The following is a 22,313-nucleotide window of genomic DNA, read 5'->3' on the forward strand; positions in this document are numbered from 1 at the left end:
TGCTGACAAATAACATAACACAGCTTATCTCCCACTCCCTTCCATCCCTCAACTTCCGTTCTTCAGTATCTTTACCAGAGGTCTATTAATTATATTTTAGAAATCAACGAGTGTGAGACAAATACCCACCTGTGAAGCAATGAAAACGTCATTTGCTTAAACACCAAAGGATCATTCAAGTGCATTTGTAAACATGGATTCAGCGGGGATATACACAATTGCCGCGGCATAGGTAATGAAAATTGTTTAGAGCGGGATTGCTCGTCCGAATTAACCTCTAGTAAAAACACACATTTTTCAATCCTACTCATAACTTACTCCGATAATAACATCTAAGTTGGTTTTGCTTTGCACGTTAGCTTAGTAGTAATAATAACGATCATAGGTAAAATTCGTTGATTTTATTTCAGACATCGATGTGTGTGCTCTGAATTCCCACAATTGTAGCGATAATGCCAATTGTTCAAATACCGCGGGATCTTACATCTGCTTTATCGAGTATAAATACTGTATAGCCTTTATGAGTCGCTCCATGTTAAGAATATTACTCGTTGTTTAATATAGTGGTTGAGTTTTTAGGATTGTTATAATTTTTCTGTCAGTGAGATTAAACCGTAATACTAAATATCTTGGGTTTGATGATTTTATTTTCTTCACAAGCCTGCCTTTTCATTTTAAAGTTGATAAAAGAACGAAAAACGAAAAGAAAACGAACTGACCCATAAAAGACGAAGACGATGTTAATTCAAGGAAAGCGAATTCGAAGTTACCTAAAAAAATTCAGTATTGTCAACTGAGGTGAGAACGTAAATTGAACCCCCGTGAAGAATTTCAAAGCTGACATTTCTAGCGTTAACCCTTTGTCCGAACGCAGGACTAACGAAGGTTAACACTCGAAACGTCAGCTCTAAAACCTTTTTCAGTGGCCAATGTACGTTATCCGCTCAGTTGATAGCGCTAAATTACACTGTTACACTCTCCCATACAGGCAGCTCTATAGTTTCTTAAGAAACTCACCCCCTTTTTAAAGAAAAAAGAGTTTGCAACGTAATATTCTATGGTTTTGTTCTCTCGTATTCAAGTGCATGTCGGTATTTATCAACTTTTCATTAATCCTTTTGTGCTTCTTTATTTGTTTCAGTTATTAAGATTAATTGATTAGCGAAAACCCAGATCACCTGTCGCTTGCACTTTGTCCTTTTCCGTGAACGTTGCAAAAAGCTTTATCTGGTTATGGATGCTCTCGAGGCGCAGCGGAGAGCAACTCTACTTTCCTTCAGTGCTCTCCAAACTTCGCAAGTGCCTCCATAACTCTATATCGGCACAGCTAAAAGTATGAACTTTTAATAATTTTTTTATAACATAGCAAACACAAATTTGTGTACGAAAGACGAGTTTTATTATACAGTTGTGTCGAGTTCACCAGATAATCGCGTTCCACCCGTAAACTATGAGTAAATGAGAAGACAGAAGCGTCCAAGAAACATTTTGAGACCAAAGCCAATGGCCAGAAAATTGCTATGCTTAGTCTTGAAAATTCGAGATTGTTTTGTTTTGAAAATGTAACCTATATTATTGAACAATACTTTTTGGACATATCAATACTTAAACTTATGTTTACCTCTCAAAAAAAAAAAAAGCGAAAAACCTAAAGTTTCTTGAATTTTTGAGTGCAGCGTGGTAGATTCACCACGCTCGAATGATTGTTTACTAAAAATTTACGACCAGAAAATTGCTTCAACACAGCAACACAGCTTTGTGTTGCTGTGTGATACTAAAGCCGTTTGTCATAGCACCCCAAGCTCTTATCGTTGTGCCTGCAAAACTAGATTTTCGGAAATGGACAAACTTGGAGGCGTAAGAATGTTTGGATTGTGAGGGAGAGGAGGCTCGGGGGGAACACATTCATACGATTAAGAATACCTTCCAGGAACATATTACGGCGGAAAACGAGCATTGAAAGAAGGGAGGTTCACACTGAATAACGGAACTGTGCTAAATATCGTGGTGGGACAGAGAGGAGGATATTCGGTGGAGGTTTAAGGCGGACAAAGCACAAGCAAGCCTGCAGCTCAGCTTGGAAAATCTGTGGAGGACAGTGCTGGCTCTGGAGAAGGGGGAGGAAGTTTTGCTTATACTACAGATAACGTTCTGTTTCTGGCTGCCGGAGGAAGAGGGGGTGCGTCGAGTGGATATAATGGTGTGGATGGTCAGAGGGAATCAAATGGCACCAGTAGTGAGGGGAAAGATTCGTCACACGTTCGAAATGAGGGTACAGATAGGCAGCCAGGTGAATGCAACAGGGAGGGCATTAGCTACCATGGAGGAGTGGGTGCGGGTTGTTTTGGTCAAGGTTGTGACCGACTGGGCTCCTCCCATGCGGAAAGACGTGGACAAGGGCTGGATCGGAGGTCAAGCCTGAGATATGAATAGCGGTAAAAACGGGGGCCCTGCACCAGGAGCGATTGGTCTGTTTGGTGGTGGGGGAGGTGGTTAAGAAGAAAATGGGACATCAGGTGGAGATGGTGGATACTCGTGAAGAGGCAGTGGTACTCATAATCACCAAGCCAGAGGTGGAGGAGGAGGCTCGTATTGCAGTGGGGAAGACTGTTCAGGTTTATCTGGTGGGAACATAAATGATGACGGCGCTGTGCAAATTAATGAATGGCTGGGCTGTATTCAAAACATTAATTGACTATCATATTTGGTTTTCTTTTACACATTCTTTGTATAGCAGGAAACAGTAGTCATAGCAGTGATTGGGGCAGCTGATCTAGCTTGCAGTCTAGTTCTTGTTTTCATTTCGTTTCAGATTTCAAATCTGATCACCTCAAATCCTTTTATACAGAAAAAAAAGCGAAACAACAAAATCACTTCCCAACTTCACACCTTTAGGCCCCTCAGGTAGGTTTTCAAAGAACTGTTTGATGGACTGATTTATACCTTTTATATATAAATCCTGGGAGATTTCTTGTTAAAGTTTAAATCGATTAATAAAAAAATGATAATCTTGGAGAGTGTATAAGTGTTGCTTTCTAAAACAAACGATAACTTATTTTAACATATTTGCGTGTCCTTCTTATTATCTATATAATAACTAGAATGCCAAATTTTATTCGCTAATTTTGAACTTCTCCACGTTGTGTGTGGTTTGTAACCTGATTCAGAGAATATTATCGACCGTCTACATATTGAGTCATGCAATCGTTTATGCAACGATTCAGGACAACTCAGTATCTCTTTTCCTTCCAATTGTTAGTAAAACTCTAAGCACTTTCTGTAGAAGATAAACAAAAGAAGTTTGAGCGGTCAAAAAGATGTCTTGGTTGATTTTCAGAATTATGCAAATGAGCTCTGACTCTAGGGCAATGGAGGAAACGCATTGACTTGCGCTGTTTTTAAGATGTTGGTAGATGAAAGTTAGAGAGATAACCGCAGGCTTGAGGCTATCAGTGACCTAATTGGTGTCTAAACTTACCACTGATATGCTTTTTTATGCCGATTTACGCCTACATTTTGAGAATTCTTTCTTCCACATCGATGACTTATTGGTATGCAAATTATGTTGGAACAGATGGGTCTCCTCTGATCACGCTGGTATGAATACTATTTCATGTGAAATTTCCATATTTTATGTTTCCTCTGAGTGAATAAATCTGGTATGTTGTGGCTAGAGAAAATTCCGTGAGCTATATCATATTGTAGTCGCAGCGAGCTCGATTGCTATCCACGGGCGGTCTAGTCAAAAAATCAACCTTGGCTTGTAGGGCCACAGAAAAAAAAAAAAAGAGAGAGAGAGATAGAATTGGAGAACAACCAAACTATTATTTAAAACGTGTATTAAAACCATTTTTACGTGCAAAAAAATAAAGGAAAACTTTTTTTGGACGGGAAGTCGAGAGGACCGCTCTTAGCGAGAGCGGCGCTCAGCGAGGTTTGACTTAGTGAAGGCATGTTTTCTAAAAATGTGTTCTAAAATCTCCAAGAAAATTTGGTCAGGTACCACAGAGTTAAGAAGTGAAATATTTAAAAGAAAACAAATTTGTGGGCTTTTTTGTGCGCTCGCAATTTTACAGAGTTGAACCAATAATTTCTTTTATTTTGATATTGCCTATGATTTACTGAAACGGACACAGGAAGGGACCCTTAGAATAGTGAGTGGATGATGGAAATAACTGCGTGAGAAGAAAATTCACAAAATTATCTCGTTCAATAAACATCAGTCAATCTAACAGCCTCTCTGTGGCGGGCTGTTGGACATCTTTCATATATCAAAATGTGATTGGCTAACATGTTTCTAGGAAGTTTAACATCAAATTGGTGGAACGTCGCAGTCAACAAACTGCTGTTATGCTTCTCGATTTGCCTGACAATTACAAAACATCGAAAGAATTTCTTTTCAGCTGCTTTTTGAAGACATGGGAGATTTTCTCCGCTTGTTTTCCATCTCTGTAGCTCTCTCCCACGGACAAGTTCTATCCTGCCCGGACGGTAGGTTTTAAGTCTTAAATTTGTTGATAAGAAACTTATTTTTCTCCTCTAAAGTTTTCAACTTTGCAATTTACTAAATTAAAAAAAAAGGAAAGGCGAATTCTCATGGACTAAAATACTTGAATTCTCGTATATACATGTAGAGAACTAATGAATAAAATGGCTTCAAAACTTATAATCCAATTCAATGCGATGTTATCTCTTAAACATTCAAATATATTCTTGAGCCCTTTTCACTACACGTGCAGGTATCTTTGCAAAGTTTTTTTAGTTATGACCAAACAATCGTCGCAATTTCTTAACTAATCATATAGTTCGCTGCTTATAATCGTGAATTCTTTTGAAACACTCATACAAAAATAAACTAAAGTTTTATCAAGGTTATCTAAGATTAATGACCAGATTTTCGCAAAAAAGATCCTATAGTTATGAACAGCCGTGCACTCGAAGAAAGACAAATTGGTGTATGAATTAGTTGGAAAGGAAAATGTTTTTCATTCCCTTATTTTTACATTCTCTTGTGGAATAAAAATCTTTCTTTAGGTACATAATTATTCGCTGGTGTCATATTTAGTTGACATAACTTTTTTCATTCAATAAAACTTTTGTGGAGAAATTTTCCACCTTGAAAATATTATGCAGACAGGTGTTAAACATAGACCAAAACGTTTGTCGTGTACCTTATAGAGCTCGGAATGCTATGCAAATTTTTCTCATAGCACTCCTGCAGTGTTTTTTATTGTGCGATATTTGAAACCTGATGACTAAGCTTTTCCCAACCAGTAAAAACAGAACGAAAGTTGTTGAAATGCAGGGAAAGCAATTATGTTTTTAATAATGCAAGCCATAACACGATATTTACTCGCTAATAGCACGAACCAATTATTTCATAACATAGTGGATATAACTCGTGCACGAAGATAAATTTCTAGTACAGCTGAGCCGGGTTTACCCGGTAATCGCTTACTACCCGAAAACTATTAATAATAAAAGGCAAGGCGAAAACGACCAATAAATATTTAGAGACCAAAGCTTAATTCAAAGAAACACTAAACTTCCTGCCTGGAATTCGAAGCGGAAGACGAATTCCCTGCATTTACGAGACCCGTGTAATCTATTTAGTATGCTGAAATCGTGTTTTTTTTTACTTGAATTCACGGCCAGAATGTGTGGCTTCGTGTTAAACAATTTAAAAAATCTGAAAACTGTAAGATTTTGAAACCAAATCTTCAATTCAACAACACTTTTAGGACTTATCAACTCAAGTAATACTTACTGTTGTAAAGAAGAGTTTCCAGAGTCGCAAAGCCTCCCTTGAAGTAACAAAGCTCAGTTACCTTCTTCACAGCCATAACTCGTACAGCGCTTGAAAAAGACCTTATACGATGTTACTGTCAATAAAACTCGATCTTCCTTAAGTCAATGAATATGCCATAATTATCGATATACGTACCACGTGCATCGAACAGCGAGATTAACAACATGAAAGACCCTTAGAAATGATGACCCATTTCGCTTTTTAACTCTTAATGATTTAATTTTTAGATCAATGCCGTATATTGGCATTTCCATCCACTTTGTTCTTTGTTGGAGAACGTCTTGTCAGCCACACCATAGCAAACATCAGTGTGATTGATAGGGACACGTGTGAATATCGTTGCTACTTGGACCACAACTGCGTCAGTGTTAACTTTTATTTTGGAGAAAAAGGAGCAAAAGCACACAACTGTGAACTGAATAACTCAACAGGTAACGAGTATGGAAAGAATCTGGTGAAAGCAGCGGACTATGTATACCACGGAACTAAGGTACCGGTTGCTAAATGTCAACTGCACAACTCCCTCTTTTTTCAATTTATCAGAGCTAAAGGGGTATCCTCTATGTTCATGTCTGTAAAACGCCTCTTATTCATTATTTGTTATTTTTTACATAAATTTCAGAGAAGTACTGATGTCGTTACAGATCTTTTGTATAAAAGCACTATCAAAAAGCAAAAGTCTTATGAGTGCCTTGAGAACACCCAACTTTATTAACGAAAGCATGCAATTTTATTAGTCATTTCAGAACGTTGGTCACCGGCCTAGAATAAACAATTGATCGCTGTTTTTCCTGCAATAAAGAAGGCACAACTACGAAATACTCATGTTCATTCATCTTAAATATTTTTCGTGGCCAAGAATAAATTGAATGGCCTTTCGAATGCATTTTTGCAAAAGGTAGTTGAATTCAATTGGTTTTCAGGCATGAATGTACCAGGTTAAATAATCGAAATAATTAGATACATCTCATGGCTAAAGAGCACCTACGACTATGGCTATAACGATACAGTTGAGCTATGGCCAGGGTTACGAGTACTGCTTTTGTGAAAGATAATTTACTCTGTAATAGCCTATCTTAAGACGCCCCCTCTCGAGTTTTCAGAGTGATGGGAGTGACAGACTTTTTGAATTTCTTTCTCCACCAAGTTGTGTTCAGGTTCTCGGCGAAGTGTCGAAAACGGCTATCAAGATTTTAAACAGTTAATTGCGACATTCCGTCCAAGGGAGTGTCAATTCTTCTTGTCGCCTCATGCTGAAAATGTGGTATATTTAACTCTGGAAATTATGCAATACGCACAAAGCAGAATTTTCTTTTAACGCCCGTGACAAGTTCTTTTCCGTTTCTGTTTTTTGTTTGTTTGTTTGTTTGTTTTTGTTGAAGAATTTTTGCGCTCAATCTCCATGTGAGAACTACGGCACCTGCCAGTCGGGATTTACAGGAAAACGATATCGATGTTTATGTGTGTCTGGATTTACTGGCCACGACTGTGAAAAAGGTAACACTTAAAATCAGAGAAATGGATTCTTTTTTCATGTTTTTATTTTTTTATTTTAACATAGTGGTCCATTTTTTAGAGGGTCCAAGATTCAGAAGCGGTTGTACTTATGACACAAATTAAATATGGCCCATTGTGGTGGAAAACAAGGATGGGGGCGCAACTTCAAATTTCATGCTCTGCCGTATTACATTTTTTTAGGATGAACAGCAAAGGACTCAAACCACCTCCCTTAAGTGTTGAATTCCTTTTTCATTTCAAACACCATCCCGCCTCTTTCGAGTTGAAGTCTCACCCCTGGATATTATAGGCATTCAGTACAAGGAAAAGTGGAGCGAAGAACTTCTCTGTAACCCCGCATTTTACTGCTCACTTGCTTCTTCAATCGTCACTGATGACAAACAGCTTAACACATCATATCTTCCCACCCCCTCCTTCTCGCAACCTCCGTTCTTCACTATTTTGACCAGAGGGCTATTGATTATATTTTAGACATCTATAGGTGGGCTACAAAAACCCACAGGTGCAGCAATGAAAAGGTCATTTGTTTAAATAGCATAGGATGATTTTGAGTGCATTTGTAAACATGGATTCAGCGGGGATATACATAAATGCATAGGATTAACCACTAGTAAGAACACACGTTTTATAATCCTAATCATAATGTGCTCCGATTATAATATATGCCTAAGTTGGTTTTCCTTTGCACATTAACTTGGTGGTGATAATAACGATCATAAGAACGATTCGATGATTTTCTTTTAGACATCGATGAGTGTGCTCTGAATTCCCACAAGTGTAACGAGAATGCCAATTGTACAAATACTAAGGGATCTTACATCTGCTCTTGTAATCCTGGATTCAGCGGAAATGGACTTGAATGCGAAGGTACAGTCCTGCAGAGCATGACCTTTTCAGGCAGAAAAAATTCCGTGCGTTTTCCTCTCTCCTTAACTGACTACGCCCCTATAGGATATAAACAATTCTACTCGAGGTACAAAATAAGTTTTTCGTTTGCAAACTCATTTCCTGATTGCGTGACATAGCATCTTTTAAGAGAAGTACGTTTACGGCTCTGTCCTATGTGGTCAGAAAGAGTTTGATCCACCCTCCACGTGGAGGGGGGTTAAAAGTTTTTTTTTCCTTAAGACCACCCTGTCGTTTTCAGATTGAAATCCCAGTTTCCATACCCCTTTTATTGTTATATTTTATCACTATAAATGATACGAACTGCTTATTAAATTTCGGTTATTGACGAGTATGCTCGAATTCCTATCTTTCGGCAGGATTTTTAATTTTAATTTTACTATATTATCAAAAATGAATGAGCTCGCAATGTTATACTTTTTTATAATGTACATGAAAACCTCCCTTCTCCAAATCGCTCCTTCCCTCCATCCTCGAATATACTGGAAATACCCACAAATATAACAAGGACAACGCCATTTGAAGAAATGACGAGATATCTAGTACCTGTATCTTTCCCCAATTTCATTCTGTACTTCATACATCGAAGAATATGCCAAAATTACCTGCAACTGTAGCAGTGATTATGCTGCTTGTGAAAGTTCGGGGGGATCTTTCAAGTGCGTTTGTAAACCTGGATTCAGTGGGGATGGACAAAATTGCACAGGTAATGGAATTTCTTCGTGCCACTGTCTCCACATATCAAAAGCGATTTAAACAAAGACCTGGTGTTTTTGTCTTTACGGTAATAAACTAGCCCAAATGATTTCGTAGTTTTTGGTAGAATTCAAATTGCCTTTTAACATCAAGATCATACATTTCCTATCCCGATATATATATATATATATATATATATATATATATATATATATGTATATTTTTTTCTTTTCTTTTCTTTTTTTTTGCCCACAGAACTGTATCATCAGGTATACTGTCATTTCGAAGGTTTACATTCAACTTCCTTCCCGCCCACCTATTCATTCTGCGACATTCTGCCTCAATATAAACAAACGGCACGATGTGTTGACTTCATTTCAGACATTGATGAGTGCTTTGAAAATACTCACAACTGTAGCAAAGGGAACGCAACCTGTACAAATACCGAAGGATCCTTCACTTGCTCTTGTAATCCTGGATTTACTGGGGATGGATACAACTACACAGGTAATACAAGTTAATCAGCGCAAGTTTTCTCCCGTTTCAATAAGTAAAACGCGCACAGCTTCCTGCATCAAAGGCTATTTCTTCTGTGACCAGACCTATTAGTTATTACAGTATCAGAGGTGGCATATTTAGTTGATTTCGTGCGGTTGATTGTCCCAATTTTAATTTTACTTGTATCATTTTCTTTAGCTGGCAATGGATTACCTTCTTTACCGTCTTTTCTGCATTCTTTTTGGATGAGTACTCTTAACATTCTCAGTTCTCAATTCCTACTGTTATTTTGAAGCTATATATTGTTTCCCCCTACCTCCACATTCTGCCTCAACATAAACAAAGAAGAATTATGAATATGGCGTTCATCCCATTTCAGACATTGATGAGTGCTATAAAAATACTCATAACTGTAGCAAGAGGAACGCCACTTGTGCAAATACCGCGGGATCATTCATCTGCTCTTGTAAGCCTGGATTCACCGGAGACGGGCAGAACTGCCGATGTAAAATCTTTAAAAGCATAATCTCATATACCAGAAAAAATTCTCTGTTGCCGTTATCTCCTTCCTAAGGGCACTAACGCACTGAAAAAACTTCAATCGTCATAGCCGAGTTGTTTTTTATTTGACGATTTAATTATACCAAAAAAAGCATAACGAGATCTGAAGGTAACGTTATCTGATAGGTTTGTTTGGGGGTCAGGGGAGCTTGGGTCACGCCCACCTGGCAATCTCAATCAACAATGATTTTTTGCCTCTTCTTGCAAAAAAACTATTACTCCGCAGCTTCCCTTATAATTTTTGCTCGGGTTGATGGCATCATTTCATTCATTCATTCCTATACCTGTTGTCTTTTTCGCATTGTGTTAAATTTCTTTCCACCGCCTTGATTAACTTCCGCTTTCTCTGTCGCGTCAACTAAGAATCAGTGCCTTGATTAATATAACTAAATGATGACGAAATCTTTTATTCCGTACGCAAACTCTAAATCCAAATTATCTCAAAAACTGAAGACTGCGCGACTCCCACGCTTACAATTAGTATTCTCTACAGAAGGGTTTGTCTAAAACCATCCTGTGCCTTGAGTCTCACGGGCAATTCCATCACAGCTAAACTGAGCAATAAGTTTACAACAATTTAACACTTTCATCTCATAACGCTCGACCGACAATTACTCTTGATCACTTGATGATCACTTCCGCTCATGTACTCCCAGCGTCAGTCACTACGGACGTCAACAGTAGTCCTCAGGACTGCACTAAACGGGTAGCTCAGACTACATGAGTAAATCATGAAAGCAATAATTAATAGATAATAACTGAGGCATTCAGCGTGATAAGGCATATTAGCCTTACCCCGGTAAAATCGCTCTGCATTATGTTAGCGATTTAAGGCGCTTTTTGGTCATTTTTTGCTATGCAAACAATGAAATTGGCATGAATTCTCTTTTGAAGGTAGAAATTGCGTAACACGTCTTTGATCCAATAAGTACTCTTTCTTTCTCAATTCTGGAATGAAATCATTCCACGATCTTCCAAGTAACTTTCACTCCTTGTTTGATGGGTGTTTGAATAAGTTACAATTCTTCTTCACACAAACTTCTGTTTGCCTGTGCGAAACATTGAAACACTCCTTTTCAACCACTTAGCCGGTCAAAATGTTGGAGGGAAGATCGTCGGAAGAAAAACGAACTTATGAAGAGTCCTCTGGCAAAATATATTGGTTTTATGTTTTGTTTTACAATGCGTAGATTACCACTGGTTTCCATGAAATGAACGGAAAGGATTGTTCTTTTGTCTACTTTTGATTTAGGTTGTAAGCGATATCTCCTGTAAGTGTACCTTTGAAATCCAAGCGAAAATGGGGACTTATTGGCCTCCCGGGTCTAAAAACCATAATTGAGGTAATATCTTCATCCTCTCGGTCAGAAAAGTCGTTTTCTGATGCCCCTTCACATTACCATCTTCCGAAGGAGCTTGAATGGCTCCTTTGTCGCTGCCGAGCCCGACTGGCTGATCTCAAGAGTTAAAATCGTTCCCTAGTCCCGCCAACAAGTCCACTTTGATGGATTCTTGTTTCTTTTTGTAGACGGCCGGTGATAAAGCCCTTGCCTTTTCCTTGTTAGTATCCTCCCGAACTGTCCTTTGCCTCAACAGACGATACTTCTCCACAAATTCTTTCATAATACTTTCAAACTCGGGGTTGATCCCTTCTGAAGGTAGAGGTCGCATAAAGTTGACATTTGCAAACTCCGTGAAGGTGTGAGGGACAGGATAGTAGGATTTTTCATGAGTAACATATTTGGCTTCCCATTTTGTTACTCTCTTTATTTACTCCTGGATAATTATTCCAAAGTCTTGGGAATACTGCAATGCGGTGAAGGTCTCATACTTAAAAGGGAAGCTACGTGTATAATCTCTACAACTGTTGTGAGTAATGTGCACAATTCAGTGTCTTCCAGATTATCGTTGTTAATTGAAGCTATGCTATTGCACACACAGTGCATTCCTTCTTCGAGAGGTTTAAGCGAGACTTGAGTTTTGTTAAACACAGTTCCTTCAGGGCCGTTGGTTGCTATGGCTTCCTTTGCACTGAGCCGTTCGTTCACATCAGAAACGGTCTTCGTGAAGTTGTCATTTACATACGATACTTTGTCTATGGCATATGGTAAGACGTGTGCTTTCTCTACGCGTTGGGCTCTGATACCAGAACTTTTATAGATACTTGCAAGGACTTGTAAGAACGACACAGTATCACTGAGTCCCGATGCTAGTGTAAAGCAACCAGTAGCAACATCCAATGCGAATAGAGTCTTCTCCATGGAAGAGATGCTATGAACTTACGTAAAAGAGCTCGTTTTCATCCATTCCATCACATGCTCCTTTCTACCAGGGTCTATCAAGGTTTGAACGTTTTTCTCAGAAGGACAAAACAACTTTACCTTTCGATCTCTTGAGTCAGAGAACGCTATCCCGTCTTCAAATGCACAAAATCTTTTGATTTCTTTATAAGACTCCGAGTTGTCCTTTAGAAGTTGGTCACTCTAAGCTCGAAAGATTGCAATTGTAAAGGCCACTGTCAAGATCGACTGCTGTAAAATAAGCTCTTCGTGTGAGATCTCCAGTCAGACAGGTCACGAGTTTGACTCTGGCACCAACAATGCCAACTCCATTCTAATGTAATGTCACTTGTAAAATTCTTCTCTGGGCATCGTCTGCACACAACAGAAAGTTTTCACTTGCATCACAAATTGAAGTTGGCTTTTCTAAAGGAGGGCGAACCTGGACAAGCTTCGAGTTTCCGAATTCAGCGGCTAAAGTTTGCAGATGGGTGTCCAATCGTTTTCATATAACAAATAGCCTGCCATCAAGCGGTAAACTGAAACGAGCTAGCTGAGACATCAGATCAGCGCAATACACCGAATGCAAATATGGCGGACCTCTCGGGCGGCCCGGGGCTAGTTGCGTGGAAGCGAGGCTAGTGAGGCCTGCCAGTGAGGCCGGCTTTTCCCTGTGTTTTGATCGTCACGAATGGCTGCTTCACGTGCGCTCACAGAAGACGATATTCCTGGAGCTTCTCTTCGAGGTAGATCGCCTGCCACGCCAAAAAATGAAGAACTTCGTTTCTGGCTGAAATGTAGGGGCGATACATTGAAAGGACTGAAAACAAAAGCACAATTAGTGAAAAGGTAGGATGCTCGTACTTCGACCGATTCGCGGAGATTTCGCGCCTCGCTTGCCTTGATTGCAATTGCGGTAACCAAAGTTTAAAAACGATCTTATCTTCCCTTCTGTTTAGGGTTGAGGAATATATCAAAGAAGGTCGTGATCAAAATATAGTAGATCCGGATCCTGACTCCGTACATACAAAGCGCAAGGAACGCTTGGATAAAAACAAAGATGACAACTCCGGAATTGCCGCAACTCAGCATCCTTTAAGTTTCCCATCAGATGGCTGGTCTGCAGACATACGGCGGATGCCCTTTTTTACCCGCGCCGAAATGAATGACCACATTTCAAAGTCTGGAAAAAGAATTGATCCGACAAGTAAAGCCCATTCAGTGCCAACGAGTATTCGGAAAGCGACAACTTTTCTGAATGACGAATATTTGAAGGGTATCTCCGCAGCAAGCGATGACAACTACTTTTATTTCCGGTCTCACTGCTATCACAGTTTTCGGAAGAATGATGCCCCACACAACTTGAAAGTCGCATTGTACATTTTAAGTGGGGAAGTGAAACATGCTACATGTTCCTGCTTTGCTGGGAAGGTTGGTTTTTGTAACCATTTATTAGCACTCTTGATGAAGATTTGCAAATTCTCATTATATAAGTGTAAAACTGTCCATGAACTTGAAAACGAAGAAGACATGCAGCCAAAGCAAGCATGTACTTCCTCTTTACAGAGGTGGCATAGGAAGGGAAGAGGAGACTCTATAAATCCACAACCAGCAATGGAGGTGCTTGTAGCAAAGACCTACCTGGAGCAGCCCAGATCATCAGCTCGAGAACCTGGTGTCAGATGTACACTATATGAGGCAAGGAATAATATACAGGGGCAAAAGGCAGATGAAGAGAAACTATTGGCAACCTTGAAAGAATTGAACCCAAATATGGCCCTAGCACAGATTATGACCCCAAAGGCTGATTCTATTCCCTTAGTAGAAACCAAATTTGGCAGAAGTCCACAAGGCTCGTATGCTAGCTATCAACTTGCAGTGACCGAAGATAATTTCAAAGTGTTTTGTGACATCACGTCTATCCCAGGGGCAAACCCTGCCAACCATGGTGAGCATATTGTGACATATCCAAGATTTCCCCTATCAAGTCAGTCTAATGAACAGTTTGAGATACCTGCTGATCTTTCAGAAGCAGAAAAATCACTGTTAAAGGATCTGCAAGTTGATGAAGATAAACTGAATGGCATTGAAATTAAAACACGCAGCCAATCAGAGTGCCCTGAATGGAGGTTGGAAAGGAAATTCCAATTTACTGCCTCCAATTTTGGTCTTATACGGGACAGAAAAAGAAACCATGAATCTTTAGTACAAAATCTTATAAATCCAAAGCCTTTTTCATCAAGATATACTAATCATGGACTTAAATATGAGCCAATTGCCTTAGAACAATACCAAACATATATGTCCTCTATTAACAAGTCAGTGAAGGTTTTTAAGTCAGGACTTGTAATAAGTATGGATGCCCCATACTTGGGTGCATCACCAGATGGCAAGGTTATTGATCCTGGATGCTCTGATCAATTTGGTCTTTCTGAGGTCAAGTGCCCAGAAACCAAGTACTTAGTCACCCCACTGGATGCATGCTCTGATAGCAGCTTTTTCATGGAAGAAGTCGATGGAAAGCCTAAACTTAAACGCACCCATAAATACTATGTCCAAGTGCAAGGGCTGATGGGTGTGACCGGGGCAAAGTGGTGCGATTTCATCGTCTACACCAGTAAAGGAATGAGCATCGAGCGAATTCCATTTGACGTGCAATTTTGGAACAATTTAAAGGACACATTGAAACTGCATTATTTTAAACACTTCCTAGCTATAGCAGCTAGAGAACCAAGAGCATAAGGCAAAGTCACTGTTATTATAATATGCATGTTTACTACATGGTGAGCCCCTATTTGGGACATTTAAACATCAAAACAATTAACTACTGTTATACAATCATTAGGTTCATGAGGCTCTGGATTCTGGGGGGGGTACTCCATGTATCATTGGGTTGAGAGGTGTGGCTCAGACACTCGAAATCTGACCATGTTTAAGAAGAGAAACTTTCCCACCCTGCAGACTTTCAGACAGAATGCTGATTTTGGTTCCCTGCTTAAGAAATTTAACCCAAAGCAATCCCTAAAAGCCATACACAGGCTGGCTGCATGTCCACCATAAGCCCTAATGGAGCACCCCCCCCCCCCCATTCCCACCTTAGGTTTATATTTATGTGTTTCATGTAACATCATGGGTCTATAGTGTTTTGTTATTGTTCAGACATTGTGCAAATGCTAAACTTTTAGGTTAGCAGGACATTTAAGTGTTATAACTAGCCCTGCCGTCAAGTCAATTTTACTGTTGTGGTTCATATTGATTTTTGGTTTTGCATTTTTCAAACCAGTTTGATTTATGATTTTGTATTTCTAAATATCATGTTTTAAACACAAAAAGTGACAAAAACAAAACTGGTTTGAAAAATATTTTAACTAAAGATAAATGAAAACAACAACATTGGCTTAGTAAAACAATAAACATAAGCAGATCATGTGATATTAGATATGAGTGGATCCTGAGCGTTGCACAGGAAAGCACTAACAGTCCACATTTGGTTAACGACACTAAATAAACTCAGAGGAACAACTCCATTCCAAATTCGGAAGTTCTTTATCTTGTTGATGGCCCTTTCGACGTGTATCCGAAGACTTGCAATCTGCTGTGTCCTAACAACATCTTCGGCAGACATTTGAGCATCACTGCCTAAAAAGGGTGGGATATTCAGATCCACACCAAGGGGCAGGATGTCTTGTATCTGAAATCCCTTGTCTGCCATAACAGAGTCACCATCTTCAAAGGATTGGGACAAAAATCCACTCCGTAAAACAATTTCGCGGTCAGAGATGCTGCCGGTATAAAGTTGACTGCAAAATGTAATAGCTCCACTTGGTGCAATACCGACAAGTCCTTTCAATGTCACATGGTTTTTGTACGAACTGAAAAGTTCAGAGTTCAAAAGCAAACTGCTTGGCATTTCACAAAAGACCTCTGTGCAGTCAATAATGACTCGTGTTGAGAGAAATTTTTCTTTGAAATCTTCAGGCATAGTTGCCTGAACAACTGACTTAGGAGGCCAGATGCAAACCTGGCCAAATTTCAGATACATGAAATTAATCCATGGCACAAAAAGCCTGCTTATGGTGGACTGGGCAACACCATACAAGTGAGCTAAATGGCGCTCTGAAAAGCCTCTTCACAGGCGGCATAAGACAATAAAAAGTTCTTTAACTGGTTTGAGTTTTCGTGGGCGTCCTTTCTTTGCAGGTGAAATGTTTTCTTCATCATCAGAGTCCACATCATAAAAATCCTCTGGCACATCTTTTAAGGTGCTTCTTGGACGAATGTTTTCTCCATTTTCACCCGGGTTCAAAAAGTTAAATAAGGCGAGGAAAGTAGCATAATTTGGAAGGCCAGTATAAAAGTTGATGTCAGCGTCTGATGTAAAGCGTTCCAGAGAAAATAGTCGGGCCGAGATAGCCTCGTTCTGTTTCTCTACCTCGTCCAATTTCTTTTTTAGCTCAGTTTTTTCCTGTCGAAGTTTTAACACCTCCTCTTCCAGTTCCTCGATCTTTTTTGGCGCATTTAACTCCGAACAAGTATCGTTTGGCTCAGTATTTCGGTTAGAGGCAGTTGCCGTCGACTCGGAAAGTGATTCCGCCGTGATATCTGTTTCGCTCACTACATGTAACTCGGTGTGATCAGAGGAAGCGGACGTTGTTGCAAATAATTTCTTCTGAGGCAGAGGATGTCTTTCTGGAGGAGCTTTTCTTTTCCTTGGAGATGGAACTGACCACGAAAATCTGGTTGGAACGCCACCGGGAACCACATAAGCCCGTCCATTGAATGATTTTCTTAAATCTTCTCGCCTAAAATGAAGGGAACAAACTTTTGTTCCATCGACGATCTTAAAATCCTTTCCTTCTTCACGGCGAATTGCGTGAATCCACTGTTTTCTCCTCGTAGGAGTGCGTGGGAATTCAAAGAAAGAAACTTTCTCTCCTGTGGGCGTCTTCTTTCCTTTCTGATTGCATTCAGGGACACGACAACTCGTAACCATATCGAAAAGCGTAGAACAGAACGACTACAACACACTTACTCGATGGACTCGAAGGACGCGTTGTCAAAACAAACTCGAGGCCTCACTAGCCTCGCTTTCGCGCAACTAAACCCAGTCCTCCCAAGTGGTCCGCCATATTTGCATTCGGTGTATATTTCAAGTTTCCTGGCTTGAAAGTTACCTTGCCTTCAAGGTCAATAAAGCGAATCAAAGATGAAGCACGTTCTGCGATGAAATCAGTACCATTGATAAAACACAAGTCTCTAGCTTCGTTGAACGTTCTTTCGAGCACTTCAACCTCTACAGGTTGGTGCAATGGCAACTCTATTACACGAACCTCACGAGAGTCAAAATCGTAGTCCAACACAAGAATTTTGCTTTAGGTTCCACGTGTAAGGGCGATAGGTCTTTTCCATGAAGATGCCTGTACACCTTGATTTGATTTCCAGAAGCGACACTTTCTGGCACCACGGTGTGAACCACAATCGTGACTTCTTCTAAAACATCTAAGACTGCTGGTTTGGTAAGGCACACGATTGGTTCAATTGCCATGCGATCTTTATTTCGCACACAATCGAGGGTAAGGCATTTCTTAAGTTTTCCTCGAATATCAAGGCCTCCAGAATCACGTAGGGTGCGTATCAAGACAAGGTTACTTCTTGCGCCTTCAAGTTCAATGAATGTTGGCCCAGCTGCACTTAAGACTCTTACTAAGGTAGGCCACATGTGGCAAGGCAACAACAACGGACAGTTCTGCAGGCAAGGTCTCATTCTTTGCGCTAGAATTCAGTACTAACAAGGCCTTCCTATATTAAAAAAAAAAAAATATATATATATATATATATCTGGCATTTTATACTACAGAGTACGATTTTTAATTCGTTTCCTGTTCCAGCCAGCATGGCCGGAAGCTCCAGATTCCATTGCTCGTCCGTAGTTCAGGAAAAATTGTCGCTATTTCCTCCTAATTTCGGAGCCTTGTGATAAAGTTTCACATAAAAATCTCCCAGGCCATATTTACTCGACAAAAACTCCTTTGACCAAGGAACAAAATGAGATGCTTTTTCAGCGCCAGTACGGTGTTTACATCATTAATAGGAATGCGGCCTCTTTGACGCTCAAATGCCGTTTCCGAATCAGTTCGATAGAAGCGTACAACAGCTTTTGAAATATCAGCATTGAAGGCCATCGCGTAAGTCGACGATCGAGTCAGGTATCAAAGATCATAGAACCGATACATGACATATGACCTTGATAGGGATGGTCCATGCGGTAATTATTAACGAAATATGACACTCCGGCGTACTCCTACTTATATGTAATAAAAAATGTACTTTTATAGAACAAAATAAATCAACTGTCCTTATTTTAAATCCAGTTCTTAGGATATCTGGGGAGATCCGGTCTTTTGTCAGCTGTCAGTAAAAGCCCCCCACAAATGTCAGTTGTCAGTTAGATTTTCAGAAATTTTGGATGTCAGAAAACATAACGGATATTGGTTGAAAATTAAATTTGTTTAAATAGAACCTGCCAATCACTCCCGAACCAGCCAATCAGCGCGCGCTAAGGGCACTATTGACTCAGGTGTCAGTTACATATGAACAACAGGGAGAGGATGGCTGATAACTCAAAAATTAATTATGCAACGAACACTACTGAGACATTTTTTCTTTTTTTTGCGCCAGACCAAGTTTGAGACGGTTGCCCGTGCGAAAGATCATCCGCCTTAATTCCAAAGGAAATATTTCTTGTAACAATAAACGAAGAAATTCATAAGAAGGAAAACCATGACTATTTGAACTGAATTCATGTTGTAACTTTTTGATGTGGTTATCTGGCCGTAAAACTATTTCGCGACTGACTCCATTTGTGTCGTCGTGATGCCTGGACATCGGCCGTTTTTTTATCAGGTTTTTTTTCCCGGAGTCAAAAACGTTAAGATTACTACACCAGGAGATTTCAATCTCTTAACTACACTAATAAATAGCGTAGAGGTCATATTCTATGCAAATCAAATACCAAGGGTTTTACGTGGTTTGTTTCGATTTTTGGACATTCGTCAACCTTTTCTACTCTGTCTATTTTAGAATGTCAAGACTATAAAAGTCTGACCGGGGCAGGAAGAAAGATAACCTACGGCAATCCAAAAAAGGTTTGTGACCAAGGACTGAAGGGTTGGTATCGTTTTGAAGGAGCAGCAGGTACACGAATGCCTACTTCATGTCCACCAAAACACCGTTGTAACACTCACGCATCTGTTTGGCTAAATGGTGCCCATCCCACAGTGGCTGATGGTCAGGTCAACAGGACAGTTTGCTTCCACTGGGGGTCAAACTGCTGCAACTGGTCAAGTTCCGTCAAAGTGATAAACTGCGGCGGTTACTATGTTTACTACATTACAGGAACACCCACATGTTACCTCCGTTACTGCAGCGCAGACTAAATCGATGCTGGTTTAGAAAATTATCAATTGCTTGAGTCGTCTTGTGAAAGATGTTAACCATAATTCTTGAGCATTTTAGTTTAGCTATATCAGATAGTAAGTGTGTTGTGATTGGTCACAAATAATAATAATAATAATAATAATGATAATATAATAAATTAAAATTTTAAAAAATTAAGAAGAAGTAACATTAATTGAGGGACTTGTCATTATTTATGGCCCGGTACGTGAAGAATTTTGGAAGATCACAAGGTTTCTCAAGGGGGCACGGAGAAGAATTAGTCTTCGCCAACAGAGTATGAGGGAAGAAGACTGTAAGAATAATAAACAGTAAACTGGAAATGAGAGCGAAAGGGTGGGGATCATAAAAAATGTAGAGAGCGGCATGGAGAGGTATCAGGTAAATTATATTGTGACTCCAGCAAAGTCGTCCATCAGCAAAGCCCTTCACACTTGTCCCCGCCCGCTCCCCACACAAGTGATAAATAATGACAAGTCCCTTAAGTGTAGCTGTTTGTAAAAGTTTCCCAATAGTCTTAATGATAGAGAAGTTAGCCAGTGTGTAAAGCTTAAGGTTCTCCATAATCGAAACTTCCATTTTTCTCGCGTATTTAATGTAGCATTTTGCCTGGCTGAGGGCTGATAATGATTTTCAAGGGACGAGTTTCACATTGAACACACAAGAAACTTTCCTCGAAATAATTGCATGAAGTGGTACGCTGTGTTTTTGGTGGCAAAGGGTCTTTCAAATCACTTGCACTGGTTACTCATTGAAATAAACAAACAAAATACTCGCCAAATGCCTATGAGAAGATCCACTCTTAAGTTACCTTGACCACAAATAAACTGAGTCAGAACACCCAATTATCTTGGTTAAAAATAAAATGATTCAAAAACTCAAAATATCAAAGGTGGATTAATGAGAAACTTTTAAACTCAGTGTTTTCTAGTTATACTCGTAGTTTTGTTTTTACTGCTACCAAGAGAGTCTTAAACAATTTTTTTTCTTTTATCATAAATTTCATTCTATTTTTAGTTAAAAAACCTAAAAACAAAACCAAAAAATCGCCTGTGACATGCTGTGTTGAACATGGTCAGTGTGGCGTTTGATAACGAAACTTTATGTAAATTATAGGACGGCCCAATTCGACGAGCCTCCCATTTAAATCAAACTCTTTTCATTTTCTTCCACCGCCCGGATGAGTTTATGACATTACAGATAGAAAATGATGTACCACGATTTACCAGAGCAATTTATGGGCATAAGGTTTTTACGAGACCTCCTCAGGAAATTAGGTGCGCCCTGATTAGGAGGTTAATTAGAAAGAGATCAATTTGCAGTTGAAGGTTTGATATCAATTTTTTCATTCAAGATGACTTTATTATGGCGGTGAAAACGGTAACTTTCACTATTATTGAGCAGGGGTAAATTTGAGCGCTTGCCGCGAAGATTCGGAGCCAATTTCATATACAGACATTAAATTGCAGTTGCAAAAATTAGTTCAGCTGCTTTACCAGACTTCAACGTTTGAAAATTGCTCTTTGAACATGCTTCTGTATTAATTGCAATGGAATGGGCCGGCGCTTGTGGATGATTGCAAAGAAGAAATGCTAACTAAATGCGAAGCGTTAATTGGAAGTTTTTAAAAGACTTAAACTAACAAAAAAAGGGAGAATTTACTACAAAAAAACCTTGAAAATGCGGGCATTTAAATTGGGTGTCTCTGTAAGAGCGGTCGCGTCGATTTTGCTTGAGACACGGATTTCGCTCATTTCTTGTGTGTTGTAAGACATTCATGTATCTATACTAAAACCACAATCCGTTTGATCAAATTTCTTTATTTTTCAGTTTTATGGAAATTAAATTTCACTCCAGCGAAGGCTTGTCATGACGCTTTTCAAGATTTTAATTTAAGACAACTTTTGAGGATAATTTACAAAAAACTACGTAACTCAGCAAAAATTAAATACCACAGCCATGTACATTAACTCTATAATATTTATCGAGGCGACTTTCGTGAAACATCACGTTTCAATCAAGCAAACAAGAAGACTTATCGGTTCACCTAAGTCACACACACTAAAACCGATCAAATTCAAGGTATATTTTTGAAGAAGTGAGGCGTTCTTAACTGAACCAACTAACATAGCTAGGAAGTAGGTGCCATAGAAAAGGCAACTACAGAAAAAAACTTTGCGGCCCGACCTTTACGAAAGCTTTATAACTCTGTGAATGTACCTAATTTTCGGCAATCTAGCAGGTAGATCTGAAACCGTCAGAAATACATACGAAAGCAATTCAAATGAAATTTACTTTCAATACAAGCGGCAAAATTTGAAACTGTTCGTTAAACTTACCATTCCTACATCCCCATGCGACCATTTATTCCAACAATTCAAACACTAAAACTAGTGTTGGAATTCCCCTCGTCGATTCAACCGTAAGAAATAACCTGTGCTACCCGAGCTTTGACTCAAATGTGAAGTACGAATCAAATTACATAACTGCTTCATCTTGGAGACAATATCATGCTGGTATTTTTATTTTCAGATCGACAAGAACGGTGATCAGATATCGATCGCAATGCTTACCTCATAAAACTGATCGCT

General features: G+C 39.3%; 5 protein-coding genes across 5 annotated transcripts; 3 read left to right on the forward strand and 2 right to left on the reverse strand.

Moving 5' to 3' along the window:
- The first annotated feature begins 4,418 nt into the window (after nt 1-4,418).
- On the forward strand, nt 4,419-10,712 carry LOC149052524 (uncharacterized). The gene is made up of 6 exons (XM_089181150.1): nt 4,419-4,491; nt 6,037-6,299; nt 7,192-7,306; nt 8,823-8,939; nt 9,807-9,932; nt 10,645-10,712. Exons 1-6 carry the CDS (start codon nt 4,419-4,421, stop codon nt 10,710-10,712), a joined length of 762 nt encoding a protein of 253 aa, XP_089037276.1.
- Nucleotides 10,713-12,958: 2,246 nt separating this feature from the next.
- LOC149052525 (uncharacterized) lies at nt 12,959-15,801 on the forward strand. The gene is made up of 2 exons (XM_089205213.1): nt 12,959-13,116; nt 13,227-15,801. The coding sequence occupies exons 1-2, from the start codon at nt 12,959-12,961 to the stop codon at nt 15,007-15,009; spliced, it is 1,941 nt and encodes a 646-aa protein (XP_089061339.1). The 3' UTR covers nt 15,010-15,801.
- On the reverse strand, nt 15,007-17,295 carry LOC149052526 (uncharacterized). Its single transcript, XM_089204489.1, has one exon. It carries the CDS (start codon nt 17,258-17,260, stop codon nt 16,397-16,399), a length of 864 nt encoding a protein of 287 aa, XP_089060615.1. The 5' UTR covers nt 17,261-17,295; the 3' UTR covers nt 15,007-16,396.
- On the reverse strand, nt 15,692-16,249 carry LOC149052527 (uncharacterized). Its single transcript, XM_089181155.1, has one exon. It carries the CDS (start codon nt 16,247-16,249, stop codon nt 15,692-15,694), a length of 558 nt encoding a protein of 185 aa, XP_089037281.1.
- Nucleotides 17,296-18,498: 1,203 nt separating the features above from the next.
- On the forward strand, nt 18,499-19,703 carry LOC149052528 (pancreatic secretory granule membrane major glycoprotein GP2-like). The gene is made up of 2 exons (XM_089181167.1): nt 18,499-18,532; nt 19,348-19,703. Exons 1-2 carry the CDS (start codon nt 18,499-18,501, stop codon nt 19,701-19,703), a joined length of 390 nt encoding a protein of 129 aa, XP_089037293.1.
- Nucleotides 19,704-22,313: the final 2,610 nt, after the last annotated feature.

This window comes from Pocillopora damicornis, chromosome 1 (assembly GCF_964200805.1).
Source record: "Pocillopora damicornis chromosome 1, jaPocDami1.2, whole genome shotgun sequence".
Lineage (NCBI taxonomy): Eukaryota > Metazoa > Cnidaria > Anthozoa > Scleractinia > Pocilloporidae > Pocillopora > Pocillopora damicornis.